This window comes from Pygocentrus nattereri, chromosome 21, assembly GCF_015220715.1.
Source record: "Pygocentrus nattereri isolate fPygNat1 chromosome 21, fPygNat1.pri, whole genome shotgun sequence".
Lineage (NCBI taxonomy): Eukaryota > Metazoa > Chordata > Actinopteri > Characiformes > Serrasalmidae > Pygocentrus > Pygocentrus nattereri.
In genome coordinates, this window is record NC_051231.1 from 31920049 (window position 1) to 31933983 (window position 13935).

The 13935-nt window shown below is 41.1% G+C and overlaps 3 protein-coding genes across 3 annotated transcripts in view; 2 read left to right on the forward strand and 1 right to left on the reverse strand.

The window, feature by feature from the left end:
- LOC108416905 overlaps nucleotides 1-1506 on the forward strand; it is a 5745-nt gene extending 4239 nt beyond the window's left edge. Inside the window, exons 11-13 of the mRNA XM_037532297.1 lie at nucleotides 1-37; nucleotides 793-833; nucleotides 1179-1506. The exon at nucleotides 1-37 is cut by the window's left edge and continues 30 nt beyond it. Of these exons, the coding sequence (XP_037388194.1) occupies nucleotides 1-37; nucleotides 793-833; nucleotides 1179-1271 (171 nt within the window). The 3' untranslated portion in view covers nucleotides 1272-1506. The remainder of the gene's footprint in view (nucleotides 38-792; nucleotides 834-1178) is intronic.
- LOC108415863 (mucin-5B-like) overlaps nucleotides 1-13935 on the forward strand; it is a 50113-nt gene that overhangs the window by 12559 nt on the left and 23619 nt on the right. The gene's annotated exons all lie outside the window — the stretch shown is intronic.
- LOC108417168 lies at nucleotides 6860-13695 on the reverse strand. Its single transcript, XM_037532301.1, has 13 exons — nucleotides 13652-13695; nucleotides 13550-13569; nucleotides 13267-13455; nucleotides 12615-12677; nucleotides 12249-12296; nucleotides 12055-12105; nucleotides 10874-10966; nucleotides 10687-10705; nucleotides 10280-10314; nucleotides 10137-10177; nucleotides 9257-9320; nucleotides 8805-8845; nucleotides 6860-7051 (listed from the first exon to the last, which is right to left on the reverse strand). The coding sequence occupies exons 3-13, from the start codon at nucleotides 13436-13438 to the stop codon at nucleotides 7010-7012; spliced, it is 669 nt and encodes a 222-aa protein (XP_037388198.1). The 5' UTR covers nucleotides 13439-13455; nucleotides 13550-13569; nucleotides 13652-13695; the 3' UTR covers nucleotides 6860-7009.

Sequence of the window (13935 nt, forward strand, 5' to 3'; positions counted from 1 at the left end):
ATGTTCACCTCAGAGACCACATCTTTCCATCAATCAGGTAATTTGCACAGTTCAACAGGTCAGGTAGATAACTCATTTACAGTTATTGTTGGTTCGATGTGTTTTTCTTCCTAATTTGCTAAATTGTAGAAATGCACAGGCAAATAAAATAAGCTTTTTTTTTTTCATTTAAAATTGGAATGATGTAAATTTTGACCTAAGAGCAGGAATTTTTGTCGTTGTTGTTTTTAACACACACTGTATTTAAGTGGATTGTGAATGAGTACAAATACACTTAAGATATATCTACAAGAATCTCTTAAAGGAAAATAATATTATAAAATGTTTATATTCAACATTTTCCATGCTGTGTTCTCATGATCCTGACCCACAAGCTGAGACATACTCAGACATCAGTTCACTAGCAGCTCCAACCGAACACTCAAGTAAAGTCATCTGTGAAAATTAAGGTGTTGAAAACGTCCAAAAAGCAATGTAATGCTTACATGTCAAATCAAATAACAAGCCAAGATGTTATCTTGAAAACTTTGTATCGTCACATTCATGAGCTGCATTACTTTGCATTTAAAAACATCTGTTGCCTTTTAAATTGTGCTTTTAAATTTCATGATGAATAAACAGAATAAAGGTTCATAACTTGGATCAAAACCTTAAAAGACAAAAAAAAAACTTAAATTTCTCCAGAAAAGTGAAAAGTTTGTCACAGCAGCAACAATGTGTCAGCTGGCTGTGCAGTACAGAATATATGCATGAAAATATCTGCTTTACCAAGTAAAATAATCTGAATTTCAGGTCCCAGTAAAAAGGGAAAAGAATCCTCTGAGGAGATTGAGGTGAGTAAACTTGCTATGAGTTACTGTGTTAAATGTTAGACATCAAGCCAGGCTGTCACATCAAACTAAGACCTCAACCACAGATGTGTTAAACTCAGCGTTTCCTTGTGGTTGGAGCCAAAAAGCAAATACACTTTCACATTTCTGTCTCAGCTGCAGCTGCACTGCTCATTCAGGGCCTCAGGAAGACAAAGCAAGATTTAGTTTGTAACCAGGATTCACTGTTTCTACTCAAGACAAATCCTAAGATAAAGAGTGAGATTCACTAGTAACTTAGTGTCCAGAAGACGGTTTTTCTTTCCCTGCTGACCCCCGACTGCCTTCTGTTTTCTTTCATGCTTCCAGAGTGACGTGTATCACACATACAGCACCATCCCTGACATCCCTGTGGCCCCCAGACAGAACGATTCGTTCTACAGCCTCATACAGAAGGAATGATACTTTTACCCACTGTCTTCTATATTTCACAGTATTAGAACTCCAGAATCAACATTATCTATTGCAAATATTTGTTAATAATGAGGAGGCTGTGAAATGCATGCTTTATTATATTAAGTTATATTATTTTGCATTATTTTGGTGCTGGGTCAGCAGTGATGCGGGCTCTTTACCGGTCTGTTGTGGTAAAGAAAGAGCTGAGCCATAAGGCAAGGCTCTCGATTTACCGGTCGATCTACGTTCCCACCCTCACCTATGGTCATGAGCTTTGGGTAATGACCGAAAGAACGAGATCGCGAATACAAGCGGCCGAAATGAGTTTCCTCCGCAGGGTGTCTGGACTCTCCCTTAGAGACAGGGTGGGAAGTTCGGTCATCCGGGAGGGACTCGGAGTAGAGCCGCTGCTTCTTCACGTCGAGAGGAGCCAGCTGAGGTGGTTCGGGCATCTTGTTAGGATGCCTCCTGGACGCCTCCCTTGGGAGGTGTCACAGGCAAGTCTACCAGGGAGGAGACCCCGGGTGAGACCCAGGACACGCTGGCGTGACTATATCGCCCAGCTGGCCTGGGAGCGCCTCGGAATCCCCCCGGGGAGCTAGTGGAAGTGGCTGGGGAAAGGGAGGTCTGGGCCTCATTGCTTAGGATGCTGCCCCCGTGACCTGAACCCCGGAGAAGCGGAAGATGATGGATGGATGGATGGATGGATGGATGGATGGATGGATGGATGGATGGATGGATGGATGGATGGATGGATGGATTATTTTGCACTTGAATCAAAGAAAAAAATGTTGGCGTGTCTTAGACAGAACTTCTTTTGCTCTGCTGTTAGTGATTCTGGAAGAGAATAAAACATTCAGCAAAACAGCCGAAATACTGTAAAAGTACATTAAAGCGCACTACAGTTTACAGTCTATCTTGTTCTCTTAGAGTTATTTAAAAAAAGGGAAATTTGGGGGTACGTGGACCATTTAAACTGAGAATTTTCACTTCAGGTGCTGCATGTTCAGCTTTCAGTCAGCCCACAGTCAGAACATGCACATTTACGCAGGTCCTCCGATAGCAACCACATTCACACGCATATGGGAAACTTACTGACACGTATCCTGTGACGCTTGGTGAAGTGTTTCAGAAGGACGGTGTGTTTTCTAACGCTGTCTGGTGGGTTTCTACTATACCTCTGACTTTCAATTCTCCATATTCTGTTCCTCTGTCACCAGCCAGACCCTCCACTTAACCGCCCACTCTTAATGTACTGATTGTATGTATGTCATGTGACCTTTGCCAGTGAAATAAACGCATCCACATCGGTTGTTTAAGTAGGTTACAGCTTTTACGTTTCAAAAAGCACTTTAAGGCCACCCCACCCTCTTTCCACCCCAAATTAGAAACGCCTACCCAACTCTGCTCTCCGCACAACCTACAAAATCAGTGATAGAATTCCAGGCATCTTATTGGTTTTGACTGAATCTTATAACAAAATCAAAAGCAGACAAATGAGAATTAAATTAAGGAACTTTTTTCTGTTGCTCCTGTTTAAATATAAAGAATGATGCTGATGGGTTTCGAGTGAGTCAAGGGTCAGATTAGAAGTCACCTGGAGATGAAGAAGGTCAACATAGCAAATGTCAAAATCCATGTTCAGCATTACTGACTACAGGGAAAAATGATGTGAAAGTGTGTGCCATTCATAAATTTATTAAATAGTTCCTCTTTGAAATGTGTTAAAATAGGAACACCTGAAAGGACCTGAGAGGACAACTCATGAGAGGTTTCTGGGATGTCAGGCTCTATTGAGGTAGTTGGCGAGCTCCTCAGTGGTAAGGCCCTGGGTGGAGGGGCTTCACCAAGAAATGCTTATGGCTCTGGGTATTTTGTGGGGCTGTCATAGCTGACATATCTCTGCAATGTCGCATGGACCTTGAGAACAGTACCCTTGGACTGGCAGAGGAGATGGTGGTCCCTATTCTTAGGAAAGGGGACCAGAGAGTGTGTGCCAGTTACCGGGGGTATCACGCTGCTCAGTCTCTCTTAATTGCCTCAGAGGACCATCATGGGCAAACTGAAGAAATAGGTTTCTGAGCTCTGCTGGTATGATCAGCTTGCCTGAAATTAAGGAGGGATCCAGAGCTAAATGTAAATTTATAGGGACTGGATTGTAGGGGGGAGCAAGAGACCTGGGTACTTTCTCTTCAGGAAATATGTAAATTCAGAGAAGTGTAATTTAGACCAGATGTCCCCATGAAGCCCTAGCATGAAACCACAGTAAACACTAGTGTCCTCCATAAGTGTTCCATTCCCCTCAGGCGTAGCTAGGGGTGGAGAGGAAATAACATGGCTTGTGATGGTAGACGGAAGGGCAGGTCACAAGTACACAGTAGTTGCGTTTTCAGTCAGGGCTTTACTTTGCTTCCCACTTGCAAAAGTGTATGATGATACAAGAATAATATTTACAAGGAAAAAGGCATGATACAATAAGCTGAGAATGAGTATAGGATAAAGGAAAAGGAGCTGACTAACCACTGGCTATACAAGAACACTGAATAATGAGACCCAGCCAACCACAAAGGTGGTCGGAGGACAGTGCCAAAGAAATGAAACAAACCAAAACCTCATCTGCCTAGCTAAGTCTAATCCTCACTAAAATTCAGCAGGTGGCACTCGCCCCTTACCTAATGTGCCTAATCAATCCAGCCACTACTGTGTATATATAGGCGCACCCAACTTGCCTATCCTGTAGTTTATGCTCAAGAAAGAACATCATGACCACCTTTCTTGCGTTCAATATCCAGTTCAATATCCACAAACACCAAAGGGTTGTGATCAGTATATACTGTGACAGGCAAACTGCTGGATGTGCATGCATGACTCAGGCGTGGAAGACACAGCAGCCTGCGTGGCCTGCTCTAGTGTACCAGCGTGAGGCTGAGCAGGAGAAACCGGCCACTGCAACTGGTCAGAGGTGAGCTTCCTCGCCTTCAGTTCCAGCTCACGCAACCTGATTTCCCTCTTGCACTCCAGCTCCATTTTGCGAACAGCCAGTTTAAGGTCAAACTCAGATTTTTGAGCTTCAGCCTGTTCCTTCACCTCTAATTCGAGACTTTAACGCAACTTTCCGTTGAAGTAGCTCTGTAGCGGTCATGTCCAGTTTCCCTGGCTCCCCATAAACAACAGGCTTCGCACAATCCAGTATGACCTCCCGGCCATGTGAGACCTCCTTTTCAGGAGAAAGCATTGGGTCATGCAAAATACCGGCAGTGGTTGTATCCAACATATGCGTCGCAGCCAACACGCCCACCTCAGTTAACCACTTTACCACGAGCTTGCGGATCTCAGACTTTAACAAAGCCCTCAAAATCAAGAGATTGAAGTGACCAGCTAGAGAGACTAAATCATCCTTTCTGCATGCGCTTCATAACTCAGGTTAGAAATACTGACACCGACTGTCCGACATCTTATGCCCAAAATCATATAAAACTCGAATCATCCTGAAAAACAAGCACCGAAATGTTACGTTCCCCTCAGATGTAGCTAGGGGTGGAGAGGAAACAACATGGCATGTGATGGGAGACGGAAGGAAAGGAGACAAGTACACAGTAGTTGCATACACAGTAAACACTCCCACACATGACTAGTCTCAGGTGAGTCCTCAGCAGAAAGCAGCTATCTTGATTGGTGGAAAAAACAGCACAGCCAAGCATTCAATGTCCACATTGGTCCATTGAACGCACACCTGCACAGCGATCTGGTTGGGTAAAAGGGAAAAGAGGGGAAAAGAATCGTGCATCGCAGGCACATAACAATAAGGAATATATCCAGACTAATAATGTCCGTGCAAAACACAATCCCAATTCACTTTTCCCAAAGCAACTTGCATCATGAGCCAGAGTTAATGACTGCCACTTACTGGGTTTCCAAGTTTCCCCTTTTATCTTAGACTATAGAGAGTGCTGCATCAAAGTATAGGTACTTTGGATCGCCACCTCCAAGGATCATCTCTGCACCCAGGGTTTCAAAATGAACAGAAACTCGTGACTCTGGCTACGGCCTTGCTCTCGTTTCCTGGAACCCTATTCTTCTTTGCAGTAGCTTGTTGTTGTTATTGTTGTTTTCTTTATCCTCTCTTCTATTAGATCTCTCTCCATCTTCCCACTCAATTCATTCCTTTTTGCTGTTCCTGTTGGAAGTGTGGCAGTGCTCGGAGGACAATTTCTGAAGATGGCTTTCCTTTTCTGACAGGTCCTCAACCTCAAACACAAAGCTTGATACTTATAGAGTCAAAATACTCTCACACTGACGTTGCTTCCTTTCTGCTTCCTCCTCATCTTCTTCAGAAAGGAAAGACCAATCAGCACCAGTTTTCACACGTTTTCTTTCTGCTAACCACGTCTTTGGCCGTGTCTTAAGACAGAGGTTAATGTGGCTAAAACCTCAGAGTCACTGAGAGGTCATATTGCCAGCTAGTCTTCGCACCATTCATTGAAATATACTGGATTCTTCTGGCTTGACGGGTGCTTTATATGGCATGGAGTGTGAGCAACTGCAGGTTGCCTGTGAGGCTGAAGGTAAGAATATGGTTGAAACAGAAATAGGGCCACTGATTCCAGGGACTTGAACCCTAGATTTCAGTTGCAAGTCTCTTCTCTTCAGACAGTCCATCACTCTTAGCCCTAATGTTTGAATTTGACTCTCGATAGCCTGCTTGTCCTGGGCACAGTCCTTCCCTGCATTGTCACACATTTGTTTACAGCTGAGGCAAAAATCTTTGCATGTAAACACAGCCACTCTGGCTGTACTATTAAAGGTGGAACAGGAACATTTGAACAGAAACCTTCAACTTCGTCAGAGAAGACTCATGTTGATTCACACAGGATTAATATAACCTCTGTGTATGCCTACTGCTCGTTTTATAGAAGGTAAAAGGCGCCGGAATCTTTACTAAAGCAGGAATGAGAAGTTAGTAAAAATGACTGACATGGTGATTTGGATAGGTTTAAAATCACTGAGAGATGCTGGTAAAAATGACGTTACCCACCTGTTCTTATGAAACTAATCCTGTCCCAATAAGGCCTAATGTTGTGGTAGCTAGTAAGGTAGTCGGTAGAACTACTAGCTGTAGCTGCATTGGGTAGTAACTTAAAAGATAGATTGTGATAGATTGGACAGATTTTTACCGAGCCCCCCAAACAAAGCACTGTAAAAATACACCCATAAGTAGAAAGTCAGTGGTTAAATGCAGAGCCTAGTCTAAATTGAATATAGCAGGGAATTTATACTGAAATTCGGTCTTTAACCGTATTCAGAGCACGGTCAGCGTTCAAAATAAAACCTGTCAGCTTCCCCTGAAAAGTGCAGCCCTCTGGAAATAAACATTTCCGCATGATATAATTATATGATGGTGCACAGTGTTTGTTTTCATTTCAATTCATAGCCAATTTTCATGAATCTTACATAAAATCAAATATTACGTAGTTCAAATGAAGAAAACGAACATCTTGGAGAGACTATTTCTGTATTATATAAGTGACAGTCACTACTACGGCTAACATAACGAGATGAGAATAAAAGAGCTTCTTCTACAAAAACGTCTGCATGAAAGTTTATTTATTTATAAGGATTAAAATATTAGCCTTAATGACAACATATTCAAAAGAGCTATGACCCCTAAAGGCATACTGAGTTCATGGCTTGTTTAAAGACACAGTGGTGCTGAAGCAGCTGCAGGCTGTGGAGCTAAGAGTCCGTCACTGGTCAGCAATGCTGCAGTAAAAATGATAAATGACGTCCTGCAGAGATAAAAGCAGTTTATATTGACAGTTTAAGAATGTGTTAAATGCATTAAGCTCAGTCTTAAGCTTAATTATGTCGTCAGTGGGATAGAAAGTAATACAGCAAAATAGACATACAGTAAAATATGATAAACATGCACAAGTGTTTTTTATTAATAAATAATTACATTATTCATTAACCACAAGAAACTATTTTGCCACCAAGCAATACAGAATGAATAAACAGAAGTGTAACCAGCAACACTGGACAAGAGATGGACACTGCAGATCAACATGCAAGTTGTCATAGAAAAGCAAATTCAGCCTGGTTAATAAGGTGAACACAGAAGGAAAGGTTAACATCACTGCTACTGAGAGCTGATTGGTTAGCGTTACTGCTACTGAGAGCTGATTGGTTAACATCACTGCTACTGAGAGCTGATTGGTTAACATCACTGCTACTGAGAGCTGATTGGTTAGCGTTACTGCTACTGAGAGCTGATTGGTTAACATCACTGCTACTGAGAGCTGATTGGTTAACATCACTGCTACTGAGAGCTGATTGGTTAGTGTTACTGCTACTGAGAGCTGATTGGTTAGAGTTACTGCTACTGAGAGCTGATTGGTTAGAGTTACTGCTACTGAGAGCTGACTGGTTAGTGTTACTGCTACTGAGAGCTGATTGGTTAGTGTTACTGCTACTGAGAGCTGATTGGTTAGTGTTACTGCTACTGAGAGCTGACTGGTTAGTGTTACTGCTACTGAGAGCTGATTGGTTAGTGTTCCTGCTACTGAGAGCTGATTGGTTAGTGTTCCTGCTACTGAGAGCTGATTGGTTAGTGTTACTGCTACTGAGAGCTGATTGGTTAGTGTTACTGCTACTGAGAGCTGATTGGTTAGCGTTACTGCTACTGAGAGCTGATTGGTTAGTGTTACTGCTACTGAGAGCTGATTGGTTAGTGTTCCTGCTACTGAGAGCTGATTGGTTGGTGAGCTGATCAGCTCATTGATTGAGTAAGCATGAATGTAGACTGTTAAAAAATCTTATAACTAGAGTTTGAAAACATTGAAAAACACTGAAAAACATAACAGCAGTGTTGAGATATTTTCTGCTGTTCTGTGTTGTGAACATTAGTGCATTTTTCTGTATAAAAATCTGAAACTGTACTGCATATCGCTGTTTTTTCAGGCCCCTGTAGAGAAACACAAGGCCATTCTGAAGATTAACAAACTATGAGTTTGCACAAAGCTTCCTAGAAATCCATTCATTTTAGACTTGCTCTGGAATCCCTTCTAGTCTCTGACCAACCTGAAACACGTTACTGAGCAGCAGTTCTTTTTACTAAAATATTATGGTAAGACTGGGCGAGACTGAGCCAGGCTAGGCCAAGACTAAACCTGAGTATAGTGAACAAGGAAAATTTCAAAGAACCACGCACAGGGGAAAGTGTGAGACTTCACAACTAGAATCTCTGTGAATCTACTATACAAACAGAATCAAATGAGACCACAATCACCTGCAGAACCGTGATTAGGAGGAGGTTGCAGGGCAGAATAAATGGATAGAGAGGATCAATCCAGAATTAATTCTGTGTTCTTCATATGTTTGTAAGGGTTGAAATTCTACAAGAAAACTGTAATTTATGCGCCCATATTGTGCACCACTTCTGTGCATAACACAAGGCCAGAATGAGCCTGACTGGCACAACAGGCTTGTAATCCGGGTTTGATGTATGACACTAAGTGCAGTAGGTAAAACCTTTGTGCTCACCTGTCTGTCTTCAGAATAGTCTTGTGTTTCTCTGCAGGGGCCTGAAAAAACAGCGATATGCAGTACAGTTTCAGATTTTATTGCTTTTCTGTGTTGAGAAACTGACCACTGTTGAAGGACTATGGTTATACTATATGGACTATATGGAGTATGGCTAACACAACTCAGCAGATTGTAACTGTACACCAACAAGGCGGAGCTGGATATCAGGATGGATAAAATTAATAGTGAAAATTTGTGTTTCAGTTCCAGATTTCGGTATAATTTCCCCAGAGAACGTGAGTGAAATTGTTCCCTTCACTGGAAGTTGATTTTGTGGTTATTTATTATAAGAATATCGTGTTATAAGCAACTGGGTATTGATCTCTTATTGGCTCATCGATGAGCTACTTTATTTCACTTACTTCTGTTTGTGTGACATAATCTGAGCACGATTGAAAAGTTTGTCTTACCTGAAGGCTGAGAAGGGGTTGGCACAGAGTCGATCACTGAGTAGCTGAAATGTGGGGCACCGTTCTGAAGGATGGGAAACATAAAGCAGCACCGTAACTTTAGTGAAAGTTTAGTTCTCTTCATTTTTGTTGTTATTCTACTCATTCAGAGTGACTGAAGAGTCAAGAACGATCACACATCTGTAAGACAGGGAACACTTTCCTTTAACTGTACAACTTAACATTCACATAATAACAACAGCCATGTGAACATGACCCTACTGGACATAATCCGTCATGGCAACACATAAAGCACTGGGGCAGTCATGGGCTGGAGGTTAGGGAACCGGCTTTGTGACCTTCCTGTGACCGGAAGGTCACCAGTTCGATCCCCAGAGCCAACAGTACATGACTGAGGTGCCCTTGATCAAGACACCTAACCCCCAACTGCTCCCCAGGTGCTGCGGATAGGGCTGCCCCTAGTGTGTGTCTTCACTAGTGTGTATGTGGCGTTTCACTGCACAGTTGGGTTAAATGCAGAGGTGAAATTTCCCCGTTGTGGGACTAATAAGGGTCACTTAATAACAGCATATCCACCATGGCGTTTATGGTATGGTTACATAGCAGAGTTCAAGTAAAGTGGCACCATAAGATGTTTAACATTACATTGATATCTTGATGTCATCATGTATTACACTGATGAGTGTATCTATTACAAGTTATCCAGTGTTCTTATATATAATGGTAATGAGATCAATCTAACAGTGAACGACTCATAGACACTTGAGTGGGTCCTGATCTGTGGCAGGTACAACACAAAGCTTTTTCTCGCTAATCCCACTGGGCAATGTCAGTGATACTGAAATAAGAAGTAAAATAAAAAGCTTAGAAAAATACAAACAGCTCTTGTGTCCTGAGCACTGACTATGGTGACCATGTCTCCTGCAAAAGAAACACCATCAGACCTTGACCAGTTTGACTTATGTTTGTTTTAGTAATGTGTAGAATTATTTCAGACAGAAAGTGTCTATATAGTAAATGTACCTTGATTGTCAGTCTTTGAATCCACTTTAAATAATCTGTTAAAACAAAATTTGACCATAATATTTCTACCTGTCACATGAAAATGTCACAGCTGAAAATGTAAACAAACTATCTGCATTTTAGAGTCAGCTTTACAGGGATGTTTAGGATTAGGTTTAGATGGTGTGTTGATTTTAAGGTTAGGATTAGAATTAGAATTAGGGAAAAGATCAGACGAGTCATTATCATATATTTGATCAAAGCCAACATCAACATATTCTTAATTATCAGAGCAAACTTCAATTGATAATCTTTCTCAGGTTTAGGTTCTGGATTGAGTTTAGGCTGAGGGATTAAGGAATGTTTACTTAAAGTTTACTTTTGTTTAATCTTGTATCAGCTACTTTAATGAAACATAGATTTCTCACCTCTCTGTGCTCTGCTTTCCTGAAAAGGAAGAAATGTTTCCAACAAGTAAATTAAAAGCATGTTTTATGTTCAGAATGTATTCAGAATATTCAAATCACAGTCAGATTAATACAGTTCTCTAAACAACGCTGAGCTGGTTTCTTCTTGTTCTTGTCTGTATGAGTGAACATCAGCTGATGGACTCACTGATAAATCTGCACAGACAGATGATCATCATCATCACTCCAACCAGTAGGATGCTGACACAGGTGGTTGACAGCAGTATGATGAGCAAAGTTCCTGCATAATAACAACAAGACAAATATGGAATTTCTGTGGCATCATATTTTGTCATATCTCACCCATATATTTTCTATGAGGAAATCTACAGTTGGCCAAATTACATATTTTGTTGATTTTTCAAGTAAAAAGAATTAAATACAATCCTCTGCAGTAAAGTATCTTTCATGGTGGACTTTGAGGTATGTTTCAGATGATGGTCTTATTGTTTATCTGTTCTTCCATCTATCTGTGGCATGGCATCATCACACAACCCAAAACACGACACCAGCCTTTGGTGGCCAAAGAGTTCCATTTTTAATTCATCAGTTCACAGCACTTGTTTGTAAAATGCCTCTTGTTCATCTACACGTTGTTTTGCATGCATCAGATGTTAACTTTTCTGGCAAGGTTCTGGTAAGGTTTCCTTATGATGACTCTTCCATGCAGATCATGTTTGTTCAAGCAGTGTTGCACAGTACAGCGGTGCACCACCACTCCTGTGTCAGAAGAACATTTCTGTAGGTCCCTTGTTTCGTGGTGTTCCAGATCTCGCCTTGACTTCCACAGTTCCCCTTAACTGCCACTTCTTAATGATATTTCAGACAGTAGAAATTGCAAGCTGGAAGAATTTGTGTCCCTTTATAATGTTCTCCTGCTTTGTAGGCATCGACTAGCTTAATTTTCAGATCTTCAGCCAGCTGCTTAGAGAAGCCCATAATTGTTGAGTGTTAGCAGAAGTTTGGAAAAATGATTGGAGTGATTAGAATTTATTCAACATCTCACCGATCACTGATTAGAATTTATTATGCTTTAAAATGATGATTCTTGACTGGTCTAACCTGTCTTAATGCGTCAATTAAGGCCAAACAGATTGATGAAATTCTGAGATTTTACAGCCGTGAGGGTGTGCAAACTTTACAAAAAGCATTCCCTTTTGTTTTCTACTTTTTAGGTCAATTATATATATAAAGTAACTACACATTAACATTAGAAAAAAAAATTCAATATTTTGCTACAGATCTTGAAGAATTTCTAAGCAAATTCTAGAAATAAACGATAATTGCAGTGATGGGTTGTTTAGCAGGCAGATGTAGTCACTCACTCACTTGTGGACACTTTTTGGATGTGATCATGATGTTTGGAGTGGGTTGTTAGAGCTATAAATGAAAAACATTCTGTCATTAAACACCAAACATCTATACAGAAGCTAATATGCAGTCATTTCTACCAATTATGCTTGACTAGTGCTCCATCACGTGAACATGTTCACTTCAGCATCACAGGCAGTGCAGAGACTCACAGGCTGTTGTGGTTTCACTGTGGGGCGTGAGAACGGGGTATGGAGTTGCTGAGAATAGAACCAGAGAACACGTAGCGGTTAGAGAGCATGAAGAGCATCCGTCTTTTTACAATAGCAACATCTGAAATAACTCACACAGTGCATTTTGGTCTAAACTGCAAAACTGGGACCAACAGATAAGCTGCTATAAAAATGTACAACATGGGTTAGAATGTATAATAATTCATTTTTATACTGCTACAGGTTATTACGCATGTATAGTGTTACATTTTATTCTATATTATAAATCATATCAAATAAATAATTAGCTTGAAAAGTGCAGATAATTTCTATAAACCAATCGACTGTGTGTAAGTAAAGACTAACCTGTGGTAGACTTTGGTATCATCGGTTGTGTTGTAGCTTTTGCAGTTGGTAAAGGAGGCAGTTCTGCCAAAAATAAACAAACAAATAAAATGATGAGCATGGTTGAGCTTTGAATAATAACCATAATACAGCATGAATAGAAAATGTGCTAGTTAACAATGTAGTTCACTGAGGCACCAATAAGAAACACTTCGTTTGAAGGCTGCATACATAGAGACTTCATAACACATGCATTAGTATCGCATAACGCATTTAAAAAGCAATACATTTGAGTATTTATGAACTATTTATGTCAGTGTTTACACAATGTCATAAGATCTTTTATGAAGTAAATGTCATTAGTGATAATTAGGGATTAGTGTAAGGGGTCTTATCCTAAAGTGAAGGACAATTGTTTGATTTATTACTATGAAGCTTCAAGTAAAGGAACTTATAAGGCAAAAGTCGCGTTAAGACCACCACATATAATTAGTTTCCTGTACTGTTTTTCTTTTGTATGCGTTTGTTAGTTTAATGCCTGATGTGTCCAGACAGTGTTCAAGTATTGCTTCACTACGACACTATTCATGTGTTTTAAAGTCTCTATGTACATATCCTTTAAATAAAGTGTTACCAGTAACTGTAACAGTGCTCTTCAGTCTAAGACACTCACGTGTGAGGCTGTGTGAGTCACTGAGTGGAGACTGGACGGTTTGGTCAGAGTTCAGTGAATAATCACAGCTCACTTCTCTGCTCTTCGCTGATTTCATACGACTGAACAGAAAATCCCTATGAGCTGTAAAACTACAAGCCAGTGATCCAGATCTGGTCCTCTGAGACATCATCCACTTTATCTTCTCATCTCCAATGTAGAAATCACACCCAACATCAGCAGCGAGTGACAGTGTTATTTCACACACAAGCCTGGACTCGTGACGTCGATCATCATAACTGACCGTCATTGTTGGTTTCTCACCTGCAGAGAGGTCAGAGAAACAGTGAAGCTCATTCATATGATTCCCAGCAGTGACATTACAGTCTTATAAACAGTGACCTACCCAGTGTTCTCACTGGAGCTGGGAGAGAGTGAGGAGACAGACGCAGTCTATCTGATATTTTCACAGAGTAATAGCAAATAACGTTGACGGGTTGGAGTGCCGTGGGCGGCACGGTGGTGTGGTGGTTAGCGCTGTCGCCTCACAGCGAGGAGGGCCTGGGTTCGATTCCCCAGCCGGGTGACCGGGGTCCTCTCTGTGTGGAGTTTGCATGTTCTCCCCGTGTCTGCGTGGGTTTCCTCCGGGTTCTCCGGTTTCCTCCCACAGTCCAAAGACATGCAGTCAGG

Coding starts and splice junctions, on each gene's coding strand:
- LOC108417168 (XM_037532301.1), bottom strand. CDS start 13,438: ATGATGTCTCAGAGGACCAGATCTGGATCACTGGCTTGTAGTTTTACA. Junction 10,967..12,054: donor CATCCAAAAAGTGTCCACAA/GTGAGTGAGTGA, acceptor GTTATTATGCAG/GAACTTTGCTCATCATACTG. Junction 10,178..10,279: donor TTCAAAGACTGACAATCAAG/GTACATTTACTA, acceptor TTTCTTTTGCAG/GAGACATGGTCACCATAGTC.